This window comes from Desmodus rotundus, chromosome 5, assembly GCF_022682495.2.
Source record: "Desmodus rotundus isolate HL8 chromosome 5, HLdesRot8A.1, whole genome shotgun sequence".
Lineage (NCBI taxonomy): Eukaryota > Metazoa > Chordata > Mammalia > Chiroptera > Phyllostomidae > Desmodus > Desmodus rotundus.
Window position 1 is genome coordinate 44,948,775 of NC_071391.1, and position 17,161 is coordinate 44,965,935.

At 38.0% G+C, this 17,161-nt stretch overlaps 2 protein-coding genes across 2 annotated transcripts; both read right to left on the bottom strand.

Moving 5' to 3' along the window:
• Positions 1 to 253: 253 nt before the first annotated feature.
• Positions 254 to 1,249, bottom strand: OR51T1 (olfactory receptor family 51 subfamily T member 1). Its single transcript, XM_024572545.2, has one exon. It carries the CDS (start codon positions 1,229 to 1,231, stop codon positions 254 to 256), a length of 978 nt encoding a protein of 325 aa, XP_024428313.1. The 5' UTR covers positions 1,232 to 1,249.
• A 6,218-nt stretch (positions 1,250 to 7,467) lies between these two features.
• LOC112315938 (olfactory receptor 51H1) lies at positions 7,468 to 13,711 on the bottom strand. The gene is made up of 2 exons (XM_024572599.3): positions 13,695 to 13,711; positions 7,468 to 9,082 (listed from the first exon to the last, which is right to left on the bottom strand). The coding sequence occupies exon 2, from the start codon at positions 9,066 to 9,068 to the stop codon at positions 8,118 to 8,120; it is 951 nt and encodes a 316-aa protein (XP_024428367.2). The 5' UTR covers positions 9,069 to 9,082; positions 13,695 to 13,711; the 3' UTR covers positions 7,468 to 8,117.
• Between the last annotated feature and the right edge of the window lie 3,450 nt (positions 13,712 to 17,161).

Genomic DNA, 17,161 nt, shown 5'->3' on the forward strand with positions numbered 1-17,161 from the left:
TTTAATGTGCACCAGAGTCTATGTAATGTAATTGTTTTAAATGTTTGAGTAGCTTATACATAATTAATTTGGTTTTGAATTGAAGTGGGTATTTTTTAACTTTTTGATTAGCTTAGGGGAAAATTATTCTCTTCTTGCTCCTATAATTTAATTGAAACTGCTTCAGTAATCAAAGTGCCTGCAGATGAGATGAACCCAAATCCTTTTCCTACTCAAATATAATTCATGTACTGGCAAATTTTCCCCTTCAATTTCATCCACCTCTAAGACTCATTACACTGGGGCCCCGTGAACTTTTAGATTGGAGCAGCTGGAGCATAGCCTGGCGAATGGTCTTGGTCTTCAAGCTGTAAATTATAGGGTTCAGTACTGGTGGTAAGAGCAAATAAACATTGGCCAAAATGCTGCAGACCACCGTAGAGGTGGAGTTGAGAAGGCGGTGTGTAACGGACAGGCTGATCATCGGCACGTAGAAAATGGTGACAGCACAGAGGTGACAGACACAAGTGCCCAGAGCTTTTTGTTGCTTCTCAGGGGCCACAATGCTCAGGACAGTACGGAGAATTAGGGCATAGGAGAGAAGAATGAACAAGAAGTCAGTGCCACTCAGGTAGAGCTGAAGAAACATGCCCAAAAAGCTGCTGATCCAGGGGTTGGAATATGCGTGTTTGATCATATCTGGGTGGTAGCAAAAAGGGTGGGAAAGCTCCTGGCCTCCATGGAAAGAAACATTCTTCAAGGCTAGAGTTATGAAAAAAACGAAAATTAGCTGTCGTAGGCAGATGATCAGTCCAATCACCATGATCATCATGTCTGTGAGGACAGTGGCATACTTCAGGGGGTTGCAGATGGCCATGAAGCGGTCAAAGGCCATGGCTACCAGCACTGAGGACTCCAGGAAGGAGAAGGCATGCACAAAGGTCATTTGAAGGAAGCAAGCTTTAAAGCTTATCTCCCGGGCATGAAACCAGAGAACCCCAAGCACAGTGGGGAGGGTTGAGATGGTCAAACACAGATCAACAGCTGACAGCATGGAGAGGAAATAGTACATGGGCTTGTGGAGCCTCTGTTCAGCAATGATGACAAACAGGATCATGCCGTTTCCCAAGAGGGCAATGGTGTAGAGACAGCAGACAGGGATAGAGATCCAGATGTGAGCCAGTTCCAGCCCAGGGAACGCAGTGAGGAGGAAGTTTGGGGAGGAGGATGTGGTGTTATTGAAAATAACCATGGTGGGTTGAGGACACACCCTGAAAAGAGAGACAAAAACGAGAGTTCCATATTGATCCCTTTTCCAAGCCTGACTCTTTTATAGACTTTTTCATATTACACAGTTGGTTCTCTGTATTCAAAACCCGAAATTTAATTATGGTTCTTATCACATAATTCCATAGCATCTTGAATTTTGCTTGTCAGAACCTGGCCTCATTTTTCTTCCTCTATCCTTTCCTAATTATAACAATCAATCTCTCTAAGCTCATCCTCACTCTACTGCCCAGACAAGCCTTGACGTGAAATAGAAAATGCTTGTACAGTTACATTACATAAATGCATGTATATACACCAAGAAAACAGCAACAATTACAACCAGTGGGGCTTTGTCTCCAAACTATTGTTGCTCCAGAAATAATGGAGAAGCACATAAGAGCCACTAGGCACCTATGATAGCAGACTCCATGATGTCCTTTCTAGAAGCTGGTCTGGGATATTGTAGTTGGAAGTATCCTTGTACCGGAATCATCTGTCACCCTCTCCTAGTAGCTCAATTAGAAGTATCTTTTTGTGTCAGGGATTCTTTATTCCTTTTCCTATAATTCTTCCCTTCCCCACTCCACATGTACATGAGACAATGTCACTTTGTGTTCTAATTCTGTTTCTCTCTGTACTCATCCAAATCTACTGAAACAATGGGTCTTTTTCTCCTTCATTCCATCTTATATCTTGGGGTACTTATTTCTACCCCTTCCCATGGATATCTATTGTACCATGTTACTCTGAGCCAACCCAAAGTGAGTTGACTGCCCTATCAATCCTGTGAAAAATTTCAAATAGTAGTCTGAAATACATGACTCGAGACATCCTAATCTAGGCACAGGAGGTAAGCCTAGATAAAATACCATATGAGAAGCATGGGAGCACTCAGCAACATGTGATGAATGACTTTGTAGAAAACATGAATGGGATAGAAGTAGAAATTAATACCTAAGGGGAAGTCACTTAGGGATAGGCAGGCATTACAAATATCATGTGACACTACAAATCGGAATATCGAGTAGTGCACTGGCTGACAAAATCCACAGAATGATAGCTGCAAAGCAATAGAGATGGTGTCTAAAGAGGAGGCAAAATGTATAATCTAGATTTAAGATTACCATTGCAATTCTATTCATGACGTGTTCACTGAGTGTTGGTATCATCACTGCGGATTTTTAAATTTTCACTTAAGACATTTAATTATCAACAGAGAGTTAACAAGGAATGATGCACCTGGCCCAGCTGTTGTGTGGGTATGGCCAGCCCCAAGTATTCTTATTTTTCAGTAGTGCCAGCTCTCTATCTTTGTGTCTGAGTAGATACAAGGAATTTGCTAGTACCAGACCCTGCCAGTTTTTATATAAGAACAAATATGAGGAATTGTTAGTAATTCTCTCTCCCTCCTTCAGTCTACTGATGATGATGATAGAAATAATCACTTGTTACTCCAAAGGGGGAAAATAGACTAATTGCTTTTTCTGCTATAATATTTAGTATTGTCACATTATAACATGGTTGAGAAATAACACTAAGAATCAGGAAAACTAGTGCCAAATGAGATATGGATTAGACACACAGAATCACATCAACCACTCAAACTCCGAATGACTAGTTTAATGACAGTTACTGTGTGGGTGGCTAGGGAGACGGAAATGAGTAAGAACAGTTTCTATATTCTAACCTCTCTCAACCTACTGAAATGAATAATAGGAGAAGCCAAGGCAAAATGTTACTGGAAAGCAATCACTCTATGGGAAAATGAGGGAAGACTAGCCAGACAAGAAATTGGAAGGCTGTTAAGATTTCTGTTTCATTCTTCTTCTTTTTCTCAATCTGATAAATATAGCTATTGAGAGTGAATCTATTCCTCTATGACTCTGTGATAACAATTCAGGAATCTCTCTGCAATGCAAAATTACTCAGTCTATTCACTCCCCTCCAATAGTATTTCATATATGATTTTTACACCATTAAAATCCTATTGCCTTATCACATTTATTTCTGCCTCTAAAATACTGACTTTCTGGGAGCATACCACATATGTGTTCATTTTTATATTTTGTCCAGGAAAAAACACAGTTATTGGTACATGACACAAACTCTAATAACCTAATTTATATTAATGTATTGAGGGATGGATAAATGATAGTTGATACAGGGTGGATAAAGACTAGAAGAGAGAAATACAGATTGATCATGGAAGTTTTGAGGGGAGGATGAACCCACAGAACAGGAGAGTAATTGTCTTCTCATCAATTGGAAGAAGAAGGGGGGTAGGTTAAGAGAAAAAGAAAAGAATTAAGATCCTGTGTATATGTCAACATTTTCTAACCACCTTATATATAATTTTATGTAATACCAAGGAAAATGATATAGATATCTTTCTCCTATTAACAAAAATGACCCCTCAAAGTAAATTGTATTTCCAAAGTAGAAGAGTTAGTTACAGATTCAAAATTAAAAACCAGATTTATTGACCATGAAATATCTTATTTTTTATTTAATCATAAACCATTATAGAAGCCAGGCTTATGAGAAAATTTAAACAGTTGGACAGTATAATTTCTTCTTTTTTAAATATAAGAATTATAAGAATTGCTTTTAATATATATGTATATATATACATATACATACATATATATATATGATTTAGAGAAGGAATAGAAAAATAAGTAAAAGGAAGAAAAGTCTCCTCATAGTTTTAAAAAGAATGTGTGTGGATTCAGTCCACGTGTGTTTAAAAGAATATGTGAATGTTCACATATGTCTGAGTTGTATGTGTGTCTCTATGTGCTGATGTATGTAGAAAGGAATTTTGAAATGAAAGAGTAATTAAGAAATTACTCTTCTTAAAAAGCAGACAATCATTATCTTCTGTTCTTTGAGTTGTGTGTCATAAAGGCCAAGGAGATGGCCCTGGGTGAAGCGAGGGTAGGAGGAGAAGAGACAGTAGCTCATTTTGTTGGTGGAGAACTTGTTCCCTACAGAATGCAGAACTATGGACAGGAAAAGGATCAAAGAGCTTCTTCCCCAGACCCAGTGAGCTCATACACTCCGCAACCAGTTGTAGAGCAAACTTTGCCCCTCAGTTCATCAAGGTTTTCTCTGCATGGCCCACTACCAGAAGAATAGACTAGAACTTTCTATCTTTAGTTCTCCATTTCATTGGCCAGGCAGAAGGCAACATCTTCCAATTCATATACAGAAGTCTAGATTAAATGAGGATATTATCCACCCAACTCGATAACTCAGTGATTCAAAGGTCAGCATCCCTGCTTTGTGGCATCAACAATGGTATAGATCCACACTCTTCATTTATAACCCCCCATCTTCTGTTTATTTCTCAACACTGAAATCTATTTTTTAAACCTCACCCAAGGGTATGTTTATTAATTTTACAAAAAGAGGAGGGGGGAAGAGAGAGAGAGAAAAATAGAGACATCAGTGTGAGAGAGAAACATCAATTGGTTGCCTCTGGGACATGCCCTGACTGGGGATGGAAACTGCAAACTACATATGTGCCCTGACCAGGAATCAAACCCATAACTTTTGGTGTATGGGATGATGCTCCAATCAGCTGAACCACCCAGCCAGGGTGATATTGGAATCTATTCTTTTCCATAATCTAGAACCTGGCCTGACAGCTCCAGGCCATGTTAACCTGAAACTTACCCTCTGCTTCTAAATCTCTGCACCATTTCATGCTTTACGTGTCATTTAACTCTTAATCATGGTTGATAGTAGTAATTTTTATATGCAAGTGTCGTCTCTTTTATCTGCCTGACGTGTGAGTATTTTAAAAGTTTAGAGATGCCTGTTTATCATCTCTCAATGTGAGCTACTAAAGTAGGATCTGGAATAATAGAGAGCTTCAGTTAATAATGTTGACTGACTGTCGAATAATCTTGACCACAGACAAACAGTTCTGGGCCCTATTTCTTTTGCTCTTCCTTTCTTTCCCTCATGTCTTCCATAATCCCATTTCAATTTCTTCCAGGCCCCATTACACCCCTCCATTTCTTCATCCCACCTTACTTGTATCTTTCTTCATTTAATCACTTATCACTGTTCCTCTCTTCTTCATTCTTTAACCCCTCCCCTCCCATCCCTTTGCATTTACGCACTCTTCTTACCTGCTTGTATCAGCAGGAAACACCACCAACTTCATTCCCGTCACAGAACAGAAACTAAACCAGCTCCGGAGGGTGTGAGCTTTATAGGCAGCTTAGTAGAGTCACCAGGCAACAGAAAGCTATTTTCATTAATGAGTGAGTATGCTGGTTGGAGCAAGAGTTACAGAACCCATATGAATGTGTTCCTCTACAACAGCTCAGACATATCTCCCTGACACATGTTCAAACCCTGCTCAGGGGCTCAAGCAAACCCCATACATCAAGGGCTGTAAGTAGAGTTCTGGCCCTGGAGCTGACAGTAATGGGTACCTTCAAAAGCTGCCTGCCTGGGTGAGACAGCTACAACATCCCTCTTTCCCCTGCCTTAGGCTACAGATTCTCAGCCAAGGCAGCTCCCTGAATTTCAGACAGGGATCTGGAGAATACAAAATGAGTCATCCCTCTGGTGTGTGTTTGTTTGTTTGCTTGTTTGGGTTTTTTTTTCCTCCAATATATATTCTTCCTAACAAGTCTCATTGTTCCCCTGGCTATTCCCAGGTCCTTCCTCTCACGCAGGTACCTCTCCTACGAAGCCATCCTATTACCCGAGTCACATCTGCAGCCCACCCCCCCCTTCTAAACATCTGATAAACTCAAAATACATACCCAAAATTGCACTCTACCCTTTAAATACATTGTTGTATTTGTTCATTATCAAACTTATGAGTTAAATATTATTCTCCACTATTTTGCAATTGAAGAAATTGAAACTCAGATAGGTTTTAAATAAATTTACTTAATCAAAAGTTAGCAAGTCAGAGAGCTTATATTTAAGCCCATGTCTATCTTACGCTAAAGCTCTTTCTGATCTTAACCAATAATGCTGTACTTCCTTCCGTGGTCAAACATGGTTGCAATACATTGTCTTCAACTTATCCATCATATGGACTGCTTGATCCCCAATTGTATGCCCACATCTCGTTTAAGGCTAATTTGACCACAATTTACCTCTCCATCATAGGCACTAAATAATGTTGACCATATCTAATAATCACTGACTTTTTTTAATCTTCCTTAAAACATTTTTTCATTCATAATCTCACTATATTTTTATCAGGAACACTGAGCAAAGCTGACTATCCCAATGAGTAGACAGACTAAGTAAGTCCACAAAGTTCCATAATAAGTAATGTTCCGATTCATACACAGGGTGTGGCAAAAATAGATTTGCAGTTGTGAGTACACAAAACACGGTTTATTCTTGTATTATTACTTATTATTGTATTATTTTTTGTGGACAACTATAATGTGGTTTCCATCCAGAAAGATGCATGCCTTTGGAAATTTTGAAGGGGACTTACTAATATTAAATGAGACAAACTAATAGTAATTAAACTATTAATAACTAATATTAATTAATATTAAACTAATATTAATTAATATTATTAAACTAATATTAAATGGGAAGCATGAGATCAGTCTTGATAAAGTAAAATTTTTACTCATTCTTTAGCTCAAAAAATACATATTGAGTGTCCTCCATATGTTCCAAAGTAGAATCTAAACTATATTGAATACTTGGGATAGACTGAACTGAAACAAAAACAATTTCTGTTTTTAAAAAGTATATAGAATACCAGGGAAGATGGGCTGCTAGGTAGTTATATACTGTGTGAGAAACTCTAACAAAATAAAAGGCATGTCAGAAAAGCCTCCTGTACTGAAGTGAGCCTGAAACAGAAAACTAAAGTGTATAGAGAGGTCCTTAGCTGTCTAGGCTACTGAATGCACCATGCTCTCACGCTCTTCATGTGCTATTTTCTTTCTAATATTTTTCTGTCTTGCTTCTAACCCATTGCACATACATACATTATTTTTATTAAAAAATACTCCAAGAACATATAAATAAACAGAAAAAGCAAAAGGGAATAAATACATCATTCTCAGCATTGAATGCAAGAGTGATCACAATAGAACAAAAACAATCTCGAAATTTTTATTGAAAAAGTGGTTAAACAATAAGAAAGCATACAATGGAATACAACTTAGCTAGAAAAGAAATTAATTACCAATACACAAAACAACATAGGTGAATCTCAAATGCATCGTGCTAAGAAGCCAAACATAGAAGACTACATACTTCAAGGTTCCAAGATACCCTGGAAAAAGAGGAAATGTAGGCATGGAGAACAAATCAGTGCTTGCCAAGGATTGGGTATGGATAGAGAAGTTGACTATGAAGGGGCATCATGAAGGAATTTTGGGAAGTAATGTAATTTTTTGGTACCTTAGTGTCAGTGGTGCTTCATAGCTCATGTGTTTGTCAAGGCTTACAGATTATATACCAAAAAGAGTAAATCTGATTGTATATAAGTGCTGAAAAGGTTTTTATACACCATTTTGAAGAAGTTCAATTTTTATCAAGCTATCTAATATAAATTCTTGATTTCATCACAACTATTATGCAATGACATGTCATAATCCATTAGATTTTTACTCTTTAATAGAGTAGCTATAAGCTACATGTGACTATTTAAATTTACATTTCAATTAGTTAAAATTTTAACATTTAGATCCTTGGTTACACTAGCAAAGTTCCAAGTGCTCAATAGCCGTGTATGGCTAATAGTTCCTGTATTCAACAACAGAGATTTAGACCATTTCCATCACTGCATGAATTTCTACGGGAAAGTGTTATGTTTGACATTCTTCTCTGACTTGATTGCATTTGCACAGAAGTAGTAGACATTATTAAGGGGCAATCCTGCCCCCACAAAACATTCGGACAATCCGCTGCCTCATCTGCTTGGTCCTAACACTGTACACAACAGGGTTGAGCACAGGAGGGAGCAACAGGTAGATATTGGCCATGAGTGTGTGTACTACTGGTGACAAGTGCTTCCCAAATCGGTGAATCAGAGTCATGCCAATAAGAGGTACATAGAACAATAGCACTGCACAGATATGAGAGAGGCAGGTGTTGAGAGCTTTGAATCTCTCTTCCTGGGAAGCAATGCCCAATACTGCCTGCAGGATTAGAATGTAAGAGACCAAAAGGACCAAAGCATCTAGTACAATGATAAAGATCACAGCCAGCAAGCCGTAGATGCTATTGACACGGGTGTCAGCGCAGGCAAGTCTCATGGCATCCTGATGAAGGCAGTATGCATGGGATAGGATGTTGGAGTGGCAGAAAGGTAGCCTTTTGATGAGGAAAGGCACAGGGAGCACAGCCACCACACTCCGCAGAAGGACTGCTGCCCCAATGCTGCCAATGACTCCATGAGTGAGAATGGTAGCATAGTGCAAAGGGAAGCGAATAGCCACAAAGCGATCAAAGGCCATGGCCACCAGCACACCTGACTCCACTCCCCCAAAGGTGTGGATAAAGAACATCTGAGTGATGCAGGCATCAAAAGTTACTGAGTACCAGCTGAACCAGTGAACACTTATCATAGTGGGCATGGAAGACAGTGAAAGGCTGAGGTCTGTGGCAGCTAGCATAGCCAGAAAATAATACATGGGCTCATGAAGACTTTGCTCAACTTTGATGGCAATAAGGATGATGACATTACCCAGGACTGTGGTACTGTAAAGAAGACAGAGGGGCAAGGCCAACCAGAAGTCCTTCTCTGGCATTCCTGGAACCCCAGTCAGTGTGAAGGTCTGCTGGTTATCAGTAGTTCGGTTGAATGGTGACATAGTGGAATGAAAGTCTGAGTAGGCGAAAGGAGAAAAACGTATTAAGTCAACCAGTCTGCAAAACAACTCAGTGGCAGTAAGTAATGAGATGGTAGCCACAAGAGAGAGTTAAATTTTACTTTAACACACTCATGTCCACAGTCCTATAAAGAAACAAATGGCCCTGCCCCATGAAGCAATACTTTTATTACTGAACATTATATACTAAAATACATGGAAAAAAAACAACTTCAATCAACATGCCACTCAATAGGGAAACAATTCACGTAGGAACATCAAGGAGTTAGCTGTCTTATGTCTTTGCTAAGGAAGACTTCAATATTATACATTTAAGTGGGTAATGAACACTGATGCCCATAACCATATAGGAAATATTGGCAAGCACAAACATAACATACAAGCTGTTCACAAACACAGATATGCAAGTGTGTGCATGTGTGTGTATCTTGATTGTGATCTTAAATTGTTGGGATTTAGACACAATTCTCTTTGGAACTCAATTTTTCACCTGCATGATGTAGGACAGAGGAGAAAAATACTCCTTATGGACTCTACAGCTCTGGCCTTCTGCATTCCTAGGAGTGTGTGGGTACGAAAAAGACCTGAGCAGGTGAAGTGGGGAGAAGTTACGTTGTCTCCCAGGGAACTTTGGAAGGACAAACCCTGGGAAGCAGAATAATGGTATCTAAGGATGTTAGAGACCTAATTATTTGCCAGCTTGCAGTGGTGAAAGGGACTTTGCAGATATGATCAAAGTTAAAGATCTTGAGATGGTGAATTTATCCTGGATTATGCAGGCAAGTCAAAACTAATCATACGAGTCCTTAAAAGTGAAGACATTTTCCCAGCTTCAGAGAACCAGAGAGGCAGCAGCATGAGAGAACCTCAACATGACGTCTTAGTTTTGAAGATAAGGGAAGGGGACCAGGAGCAAAGGAATATGGGTTGCCTCTAGAAGCTGGAAAACGCAAAGAAACAGGATTTTCCCTAGAGTCTTCAGAAAGGGATGCAGACTTGCTGATACTTTGATTTTAGCCCAATAAAAGCCATTGTTGAACTTCTGACCTACAGAATTGTAAGATAATGAGTTATTTAAGGGCACTGGGTTTATAGTAATTTTTTATTATAAACATGTTAATAGAAAACAAATAGCTGGAGGAGCCAGCGAAGACTTGCTTTAGCACCTCTTCAGAAATATTCCAAGTCCTCCCATTCAGTCTCATTTACTCAGGCCCTTTTTCTACAGTATGTTCTTCGTTCTTCATGGCAATTAGACTTCTCTGTCCTCAGGGATATCGGGAAATGAATTCTGAGATCCATTTCTCTGCTACTCCTCATGTAGCAGAAAGCCCTCAAGAACTTGCAAAGAGTATTACAATTTACAACTGGTTCAGTGAGATGAAATCTATTCATGGAGTACCTCCCAAAGACCGGTTCAAACTTTGTCTACATGGAAATCAATATCCCTGGTGTTGGAAATTCAACTGGACTTAACCTCTCATGGTCTGAATTTCATACTACTTTGTGGCTGTTCTAATAAACTCCACCCCAAGTTACCAGCAACTGTATTTCCTACAGTAACTCTGATGAGGCTTAGATAGACCTATGGGCCATTATGGACATTAATGACTAAAACTTGCAGTGACAAAAATCGATATTAAAATCTTGGTGCCACACAATTAGCTCTCTCCTATTCATATTATTTACTGTTATCTTAAGGAAGATATATCCAAATGCTCAGCTGAGCTGGGCCCTTTTGGGAAGCTAGCCTAAGCCACACAACTGACAAGGGTGCAGGACTGAATGAAAGAGCAGTACTGTAGTGACTCTTAATGTAGTTTGTATTTTACCCTTGTGACAATCCCTTATAGAGTCTCCCAAGTAAGAATGGTTACACACGCACACACGCAAATACAAGAAAAGTTCTCCATAAAAATTAAGTGAAATTGTATATTATTACAGCCCTTCTAAGTGCACAGGTCAAAGAAAATGGAATAGGACACTGGATCCGAGAAAGGATTAGTCTCTAGACAAAATCCAGGGATGGGCACAAGAGAAGGAATGAATGAAGCTCAGAAAAAGTTACTCCAAGTTTCCTGAGAGTCAATAGTTTAGTGATACACTAAACACATGTGCCTATTTACATTTAAATTAATTAAATTAAAATGTTAGTACCTTAGTTGTACCAACTATATTTTGAATGTTTAATAGCCACATTTGGCTAGTAGCTACTATATTGGATGTACAGATGTAGAATATTTTCATCATTACAGAAAGTTCTATTGAAATTTGAAAAATTGATACTGTGGACTGCAGTTTTAAAGAATGCCAACATTATAGCTGACTTCTTGAAAATCTAAGATCCAAATGGGTTTGAGGGTCTTTCACTTATATACTGTATAACCTCTGTCTCTCTTTACCTATATCTCTCATTTACTCAGGCCCTATTTTTTCCTACAGTATTTTCTTCATCCTTCAATATAATTAGACATCTCTGTCCTAAAACACTTCTGGAAATTTGCATAAAAAATAGCTTTAGGCTCTAAGAAGAGACCACCTGGGTTTGAATACTGGCTTTACAACCTTGGACAAGTTACTTAATAATCTCTGTATTTCATTCTTTAACTCTTTAAAATGAAAATAAAAATAATATTACATTGTAAAGGATATTCACTGGGATTATTGATAGGGTACTTAGGTAAGCACCAGACAAATAATAAACACTAAGTCAAGTTTAGCTATAATCAATATTTATCCATTACCTATAAACTTGTAATGCTTAACTGTGAAAATTATCTTTCAAAATTATTATAAGCAATGATATCTATTACTAAATGCAATAGTACCTGTCTACCCATATGTCATTTATATATTTTTGTCCAATTCTGTAGCACCGAAACTCTCCCTCCATCAGCTGTTTTAGGTCAACACTAATTTGGCTTGCAGATGGAGTCTGTTGCTGTGCTTAAGAGGTGGATTCTGTAGATCTGTGCTCAGCAACTCTCATGTGATCACAAATGATTACTGTAAAGGATTTGTTGGAAGCAGGTCCTAGATAAATCAGAAATGAAAAATAATGTAGTAGTAGGTAGTCAAAATGAGTAAAAGGAAGAGTAAGGAAAATTGATTCTGAGGGTCTAGGACCACCAAAGAAACACCACTACACTGACCATCTGAGAAACTAAGCCCCGAAGACCAGCACGGCCCTTCCAGAATGCAAGATGAGAATGGCAAACGAGGCTCTTGATTCCTTAAGATCCAATGAACTCAGGAAAAGCTGTTCATTTTAATTAATTTATTCATTAATGACTTCAGATACATTGAATTCCTACTACATGGGAGAAGTGCCATGATAATCAGGGAACCAAAAGGAGTAACTTTTTTTTTTCCAGGATCCTTAGCCAAGTACACATGAAAAGCAAGATCAGAAACAAGAGTGAAATGTCTCTTGGGGGTTGAACAAAGCCATGCCTTAAAGATGGTCAATGTGCTCAGCTGGTATTGTAAACTGGACTCAGCCTAACTCTGTCCCCTTTATTACTACGGATAGACAATGGAGAAGATCAAACCTAAACCTTCCTCACAACAGGAGGGAAGGCGCTTCTGTGGCTTAAAAAAAGGTAAGTGGTGATGGAAGCGGAGGAGAAATACACAAGCAGAATCATTCTCTTCTGTCACTGTGGAACTCCAATTCAACGCCCTTTTCCATTCAGGCAGCCAATAGAAGGTCTCTTCTCTGGAGGACTGGCCTGAACATACTATCCTCTTAAACTGTCTGGTCTACAGATTGAAACATAGTTCTTGCCCATTGGTTTTGTTCTCTGTGGGAGCAATGGGCTAGTCTTTAACTTGGGGAAGAAATATATTTGCTACTTGCCTTGAAATGGAACTTAGAAGGAAAAAGAAATGATTCCCAGGTCTCTTGTTTAATCAGTCTTTGTTAGAATAATATACCCTCCACTTTAATTCTCACATTTAAGTTAGAAGTATTATTTCTATTTTAAAGGAAAAGGAGGAATGGAAAAATATTTCTTGCTGAGACTTTGGGAATTCTAGACTCTTTGTAGATATGTAGAAATCACAAGCAATAGGTTTATATGATGTCATAGACAATGAAAAGGGTAATCAGCAGATATTATAAATTATTTTAGTGTTCAAATAAAAAAATCTAATATTTTTTAATACTTATTTATGCCCCAGGCTCTGTTTTTAGCCTTTCACATATACTATCTCATTTAATAATCATGATAACTGTATGAGAAAATTACTGTTTATTATTGCCACTGTATGCATGAGTAAAACAAGGGTGAGATAAGTTAATTAACTTGACCCAAATCCCAAAACTAAAACTTAAATCGAGGTGCTCTAATCATTCTGTTTTAAAGTTCTATTTGGTCCTAAAGGAAATGATTAACTTTAAGTCACAGGGACAATGTCTGCCACCAAATTCAAATTCCAGACCAAACAGTAGACTGGGCTCTATAGACATGACCTCCTTCACCCTTACCACTCAATTCTGATGTTTAAAGATTTTTCTGTGAACTGTCTATATTATAATCACCTCCAATCTGTGACAGCATCCTCAGAGAAAGCACTACCCAGGCCTCAGGTTGTTTCCCCACTCACCCTAAGCCTCATCTAGGAGATGAGAGTCGTTTCTGATGCCAACAACCACAGCGGCACAGCCAGAGAGGGATTTAAAACCAGAATTCCTTCTGGACTGATCCTCTGGAGACATGAGCATCACTTCCTGGAGATGTTTTTCAGGGCCTAATGCTAGATAGACTTAGACTTCTGGGCATATTGGTCTTTTTGTTTTGATCTCAGAGGACCTAGGTTTTCATAATGCAGACTTGTGAGGGCAACCTTCCAAACACAGAATCACTATCCTATATGAATGGTGCTTCACTAGCTATATCAAAAAATAAATACACTTTAGTGCCTAATCTTTAAAATTCTAAGAGACAAAGAAAGAAAGGAAAGGAAAGGAAAGGAAAGGAAAGGAAAGGAAAGGAAAGGAAAGGAAAGGAAAGGAAAGGAAAGGAAAGGAAAGGAAAGGAAAGGAAAGGAAAAGAGAAAATAAAGGAAGTGATAGAAAGAAAAGGCAAAACAAGGCAAGGAAAGAAAGATTGTAGAAGAAAACCTCACTCTTGTTTCCACATGCCTTCTAGTAATTCTCACTCCTGTTCACAGTAAATACAGCCTTTCAGCATGGTGGTCTATAGTCCCTGTTCCCGCTTACTTCCTATTCTCTCCTCTATTAACTTCAGTGAGAGTTTTTTTCCCACTCCACTGAAACTACAATATCTTTGCAGATGTCATCAATGGCCTTCTTAATTGATAAACACAGTGAACATTTGTTCCCCATCTCATTCTTCTCAGCAGATTCAACACAGTGGAAGATTGCCTTGATGCTGAGTTACTTTCTTTTCTGTGTTGTTGTTTGTGCCACCATGTTTTCTCTTCTTTAATTTTCACCCTTCTATATCCTTTGATGGCTTGTCTTCCCCCACATCATTGTATGTATTGTTTGAATGTATTCATAGTTGAATACATTATTTGAATGTATTCATAGTTGATTCCTTTTCCTTGCTTAGTAGTATGTCATATAAATAAAACATTTATTTATTTATTCACCATTTGATATATATAGAATTGTTTATATCATTTGACTGTTGTAAACAATGCTGCCATAAACGTTAGCATGTAGTCTTTGTGTGGACATGTTTGGACAGATATCTGGGAGAGGAATGACTGGGTAGGAAGATAAGTATTTGTCTAATTTTGAGAAAACTATAAAGCTCTTTACCAATGTGTCTAAATCATTTTACACTCACATCAGCAATGTATGATAATTCAATGTCTCCACATTCTTGATAACACATGGTATTGGCTGGACATAGTTATAAACTCTTATTTTAAAATATGCAGAAACAAATTACAAACACCAGCTCATAATGTTTATGATATAGTGGTCTCCTGTAAGTTATAATACACCCCGGGAAAGAAATGGGTTTAGAAATCAGAGATAAACAGACTTCAGCCATAATTCTTTACCATGCCTAAAAAAATAATGTCATCCTAAGAATTATTTTCATCTGCCTTATGTTTTCTGCTGTCATAATGTGACTAAGCCTAGGAAGGAAAATAAATGAGTCCAAAAGAGATATGAAGAGGTGGTAGAAAGGATCTGTGAACAATTTAAGGACCAAACGTATAGAGGCACACACTAATGGAATAATCAGCCCTTTCTGTAATTTTAAGAATTATCTCATTGATGAAAATTATCATTACAACAAATTAAAACAAATAAAATAATTATATTTAATAGACTGAAATAACAAGCCAGGAAGCCAAACATGTCCAACAAATGTGAGAACTTTGTCTTCTGTGTTCCTGATGGAGAGCTCAGGCAATCTTTCTCTCCATCCACAAGCAACAGTAGACCCCAGCTCTATTTCAGGATAAATCACAAGATTATGTCATCACTGAGACTGAGACTGGCTTTGGAGTTAGAAGATCTGGACTGACATTGGTCTGGAATCTTAGAACTTATTTAGTGATTTAACATACACACCTACAGACATGTATACAAGATGTAAATAAAACAAAATGAAAAAAACTTTTTGAGATGTGTTCACAGAAGAAAGGACAGTTTGAAAGATGAAGATTTGGAGTTAGGGAAGTCCAGGTGGAAAAGCCCATGTGGCACCATGTAACATACCTCAAGGGATTTTTCCAGAGCAGTTGAGAAATTTTCATAGAATCATGATGGCTCCCAGTGCCACCAGAGGTTTGAGAAATCTTTATAACTGCTCTCTTTGCTAATCTCAGGGAAGGAAAGAGGCCAAGTTAATTCTGAACTGGAACCAGAGCTTAATACAGGTAATACATTAAACTTAAAATCTATTTACATGCCCTCCACATGGCAAGCTCTGTGAAGGATTACTTATGAACATTATCTCATTAAATCCTCATAGAAATTCTAAGGAGAGAAATGATAAGGACAATGAGAAGTCTGTACAGTGTCATGGGTGGCAGAAAGCAAAGAAAAGAAGAAAGTAAAGTGTAGATATTTCTATTCAGAAAAAAAGAAGACACACTGTTGGGGAGGAACCACTGCATAAGAATTGAAATAAAGATTGGATGGAAGAGTAAATGAGAATTAAATTGGGAACTAGAGAAAAGAGGTGAACTAAAATTTAGGGAGAATGGAAAAGAGAAGGAAGATAAAGAATAAAAAAGGAATGAGAAAAAAAAGGGAGAAGATGAGGTAAAACACATTTGGGTAAAGAGAGTAAAAAGCAGTAAAAAGGAAGAGAAAAATGAAAATCAACAATCTCCATTGGACAACAGTACTTCAGAAGGCCCTGGGGTTTTTTCAAAGAATATCAAAGTTTTTCAAGCCTTTCCAAGACAAACGAGCCTGTTGACTCTTCCTTAGTAAAAGCCATCAGAATTGCTAGAGATGAGGAATCAGCAGTGAAGAGCTCTCAGTTAGCATGTAAAGTATTAAAAAGCCCCATTTTCAAACCCAGACAGAGGGTTAGACTACCACCACTGAATGCTTTGTTTAGATCTGAGCATGGTGATTTATCTGGAAAGAGGCCTGGATTCTTTTTGCAACACACAACACAACCTTTGTAAGTGTACTACACTATCTGTCAAGGATTCCTCAGAATGTGCAAAATAACTTCTTTGTATGCTGTCTCCCAAAGAGCAAAGAAACAGGAGGCGAGTGAGTGGGAAAGTTCACCTATTTGGTGCACTGGATGCTACCCACACCTCCATGTTGCCCCACCTGGGCTCAGCATTCCCAGAACAGCTCTAGAGATTTTTCTTCCTTCTTTCTCAAACAGGTACCTACTTGAGAATAAAGACACTCTATTACCTCTGAAAAACTCCTCATTTAAGGTTTTTTTTCCCTAGGCCCTAAAATAAAAACAGATTTTTCTCTTGGTTAATAATTTTCAAACCACATAAAGAAGATCAGGTAGGAGTTTGAGGGTTTTCGAGACTTCTGGAAAAAAGAATGACATTTAGTCATCCATATTAATTTATTCATTGCTTTATTCCCTTTTTCAATACAAGGA

What these genes read in the sequence shown, in the direction of transcription:
- LOC112315938 (XM_024572599.3), bottom strand. Translation starts at nt 9,068, where the DNA reads ATGTCACCATTCAACCGAACTACTGATAACCAGCAGACCTTCACACTG.
- OR51T1 (XM_024572545.2), bottom strand. Translation starts at nt 1,231, where the DNA reads ATGGTTATTTTCAATAACACCACATCCTCCTCCCCAAACTTCCTCCTC.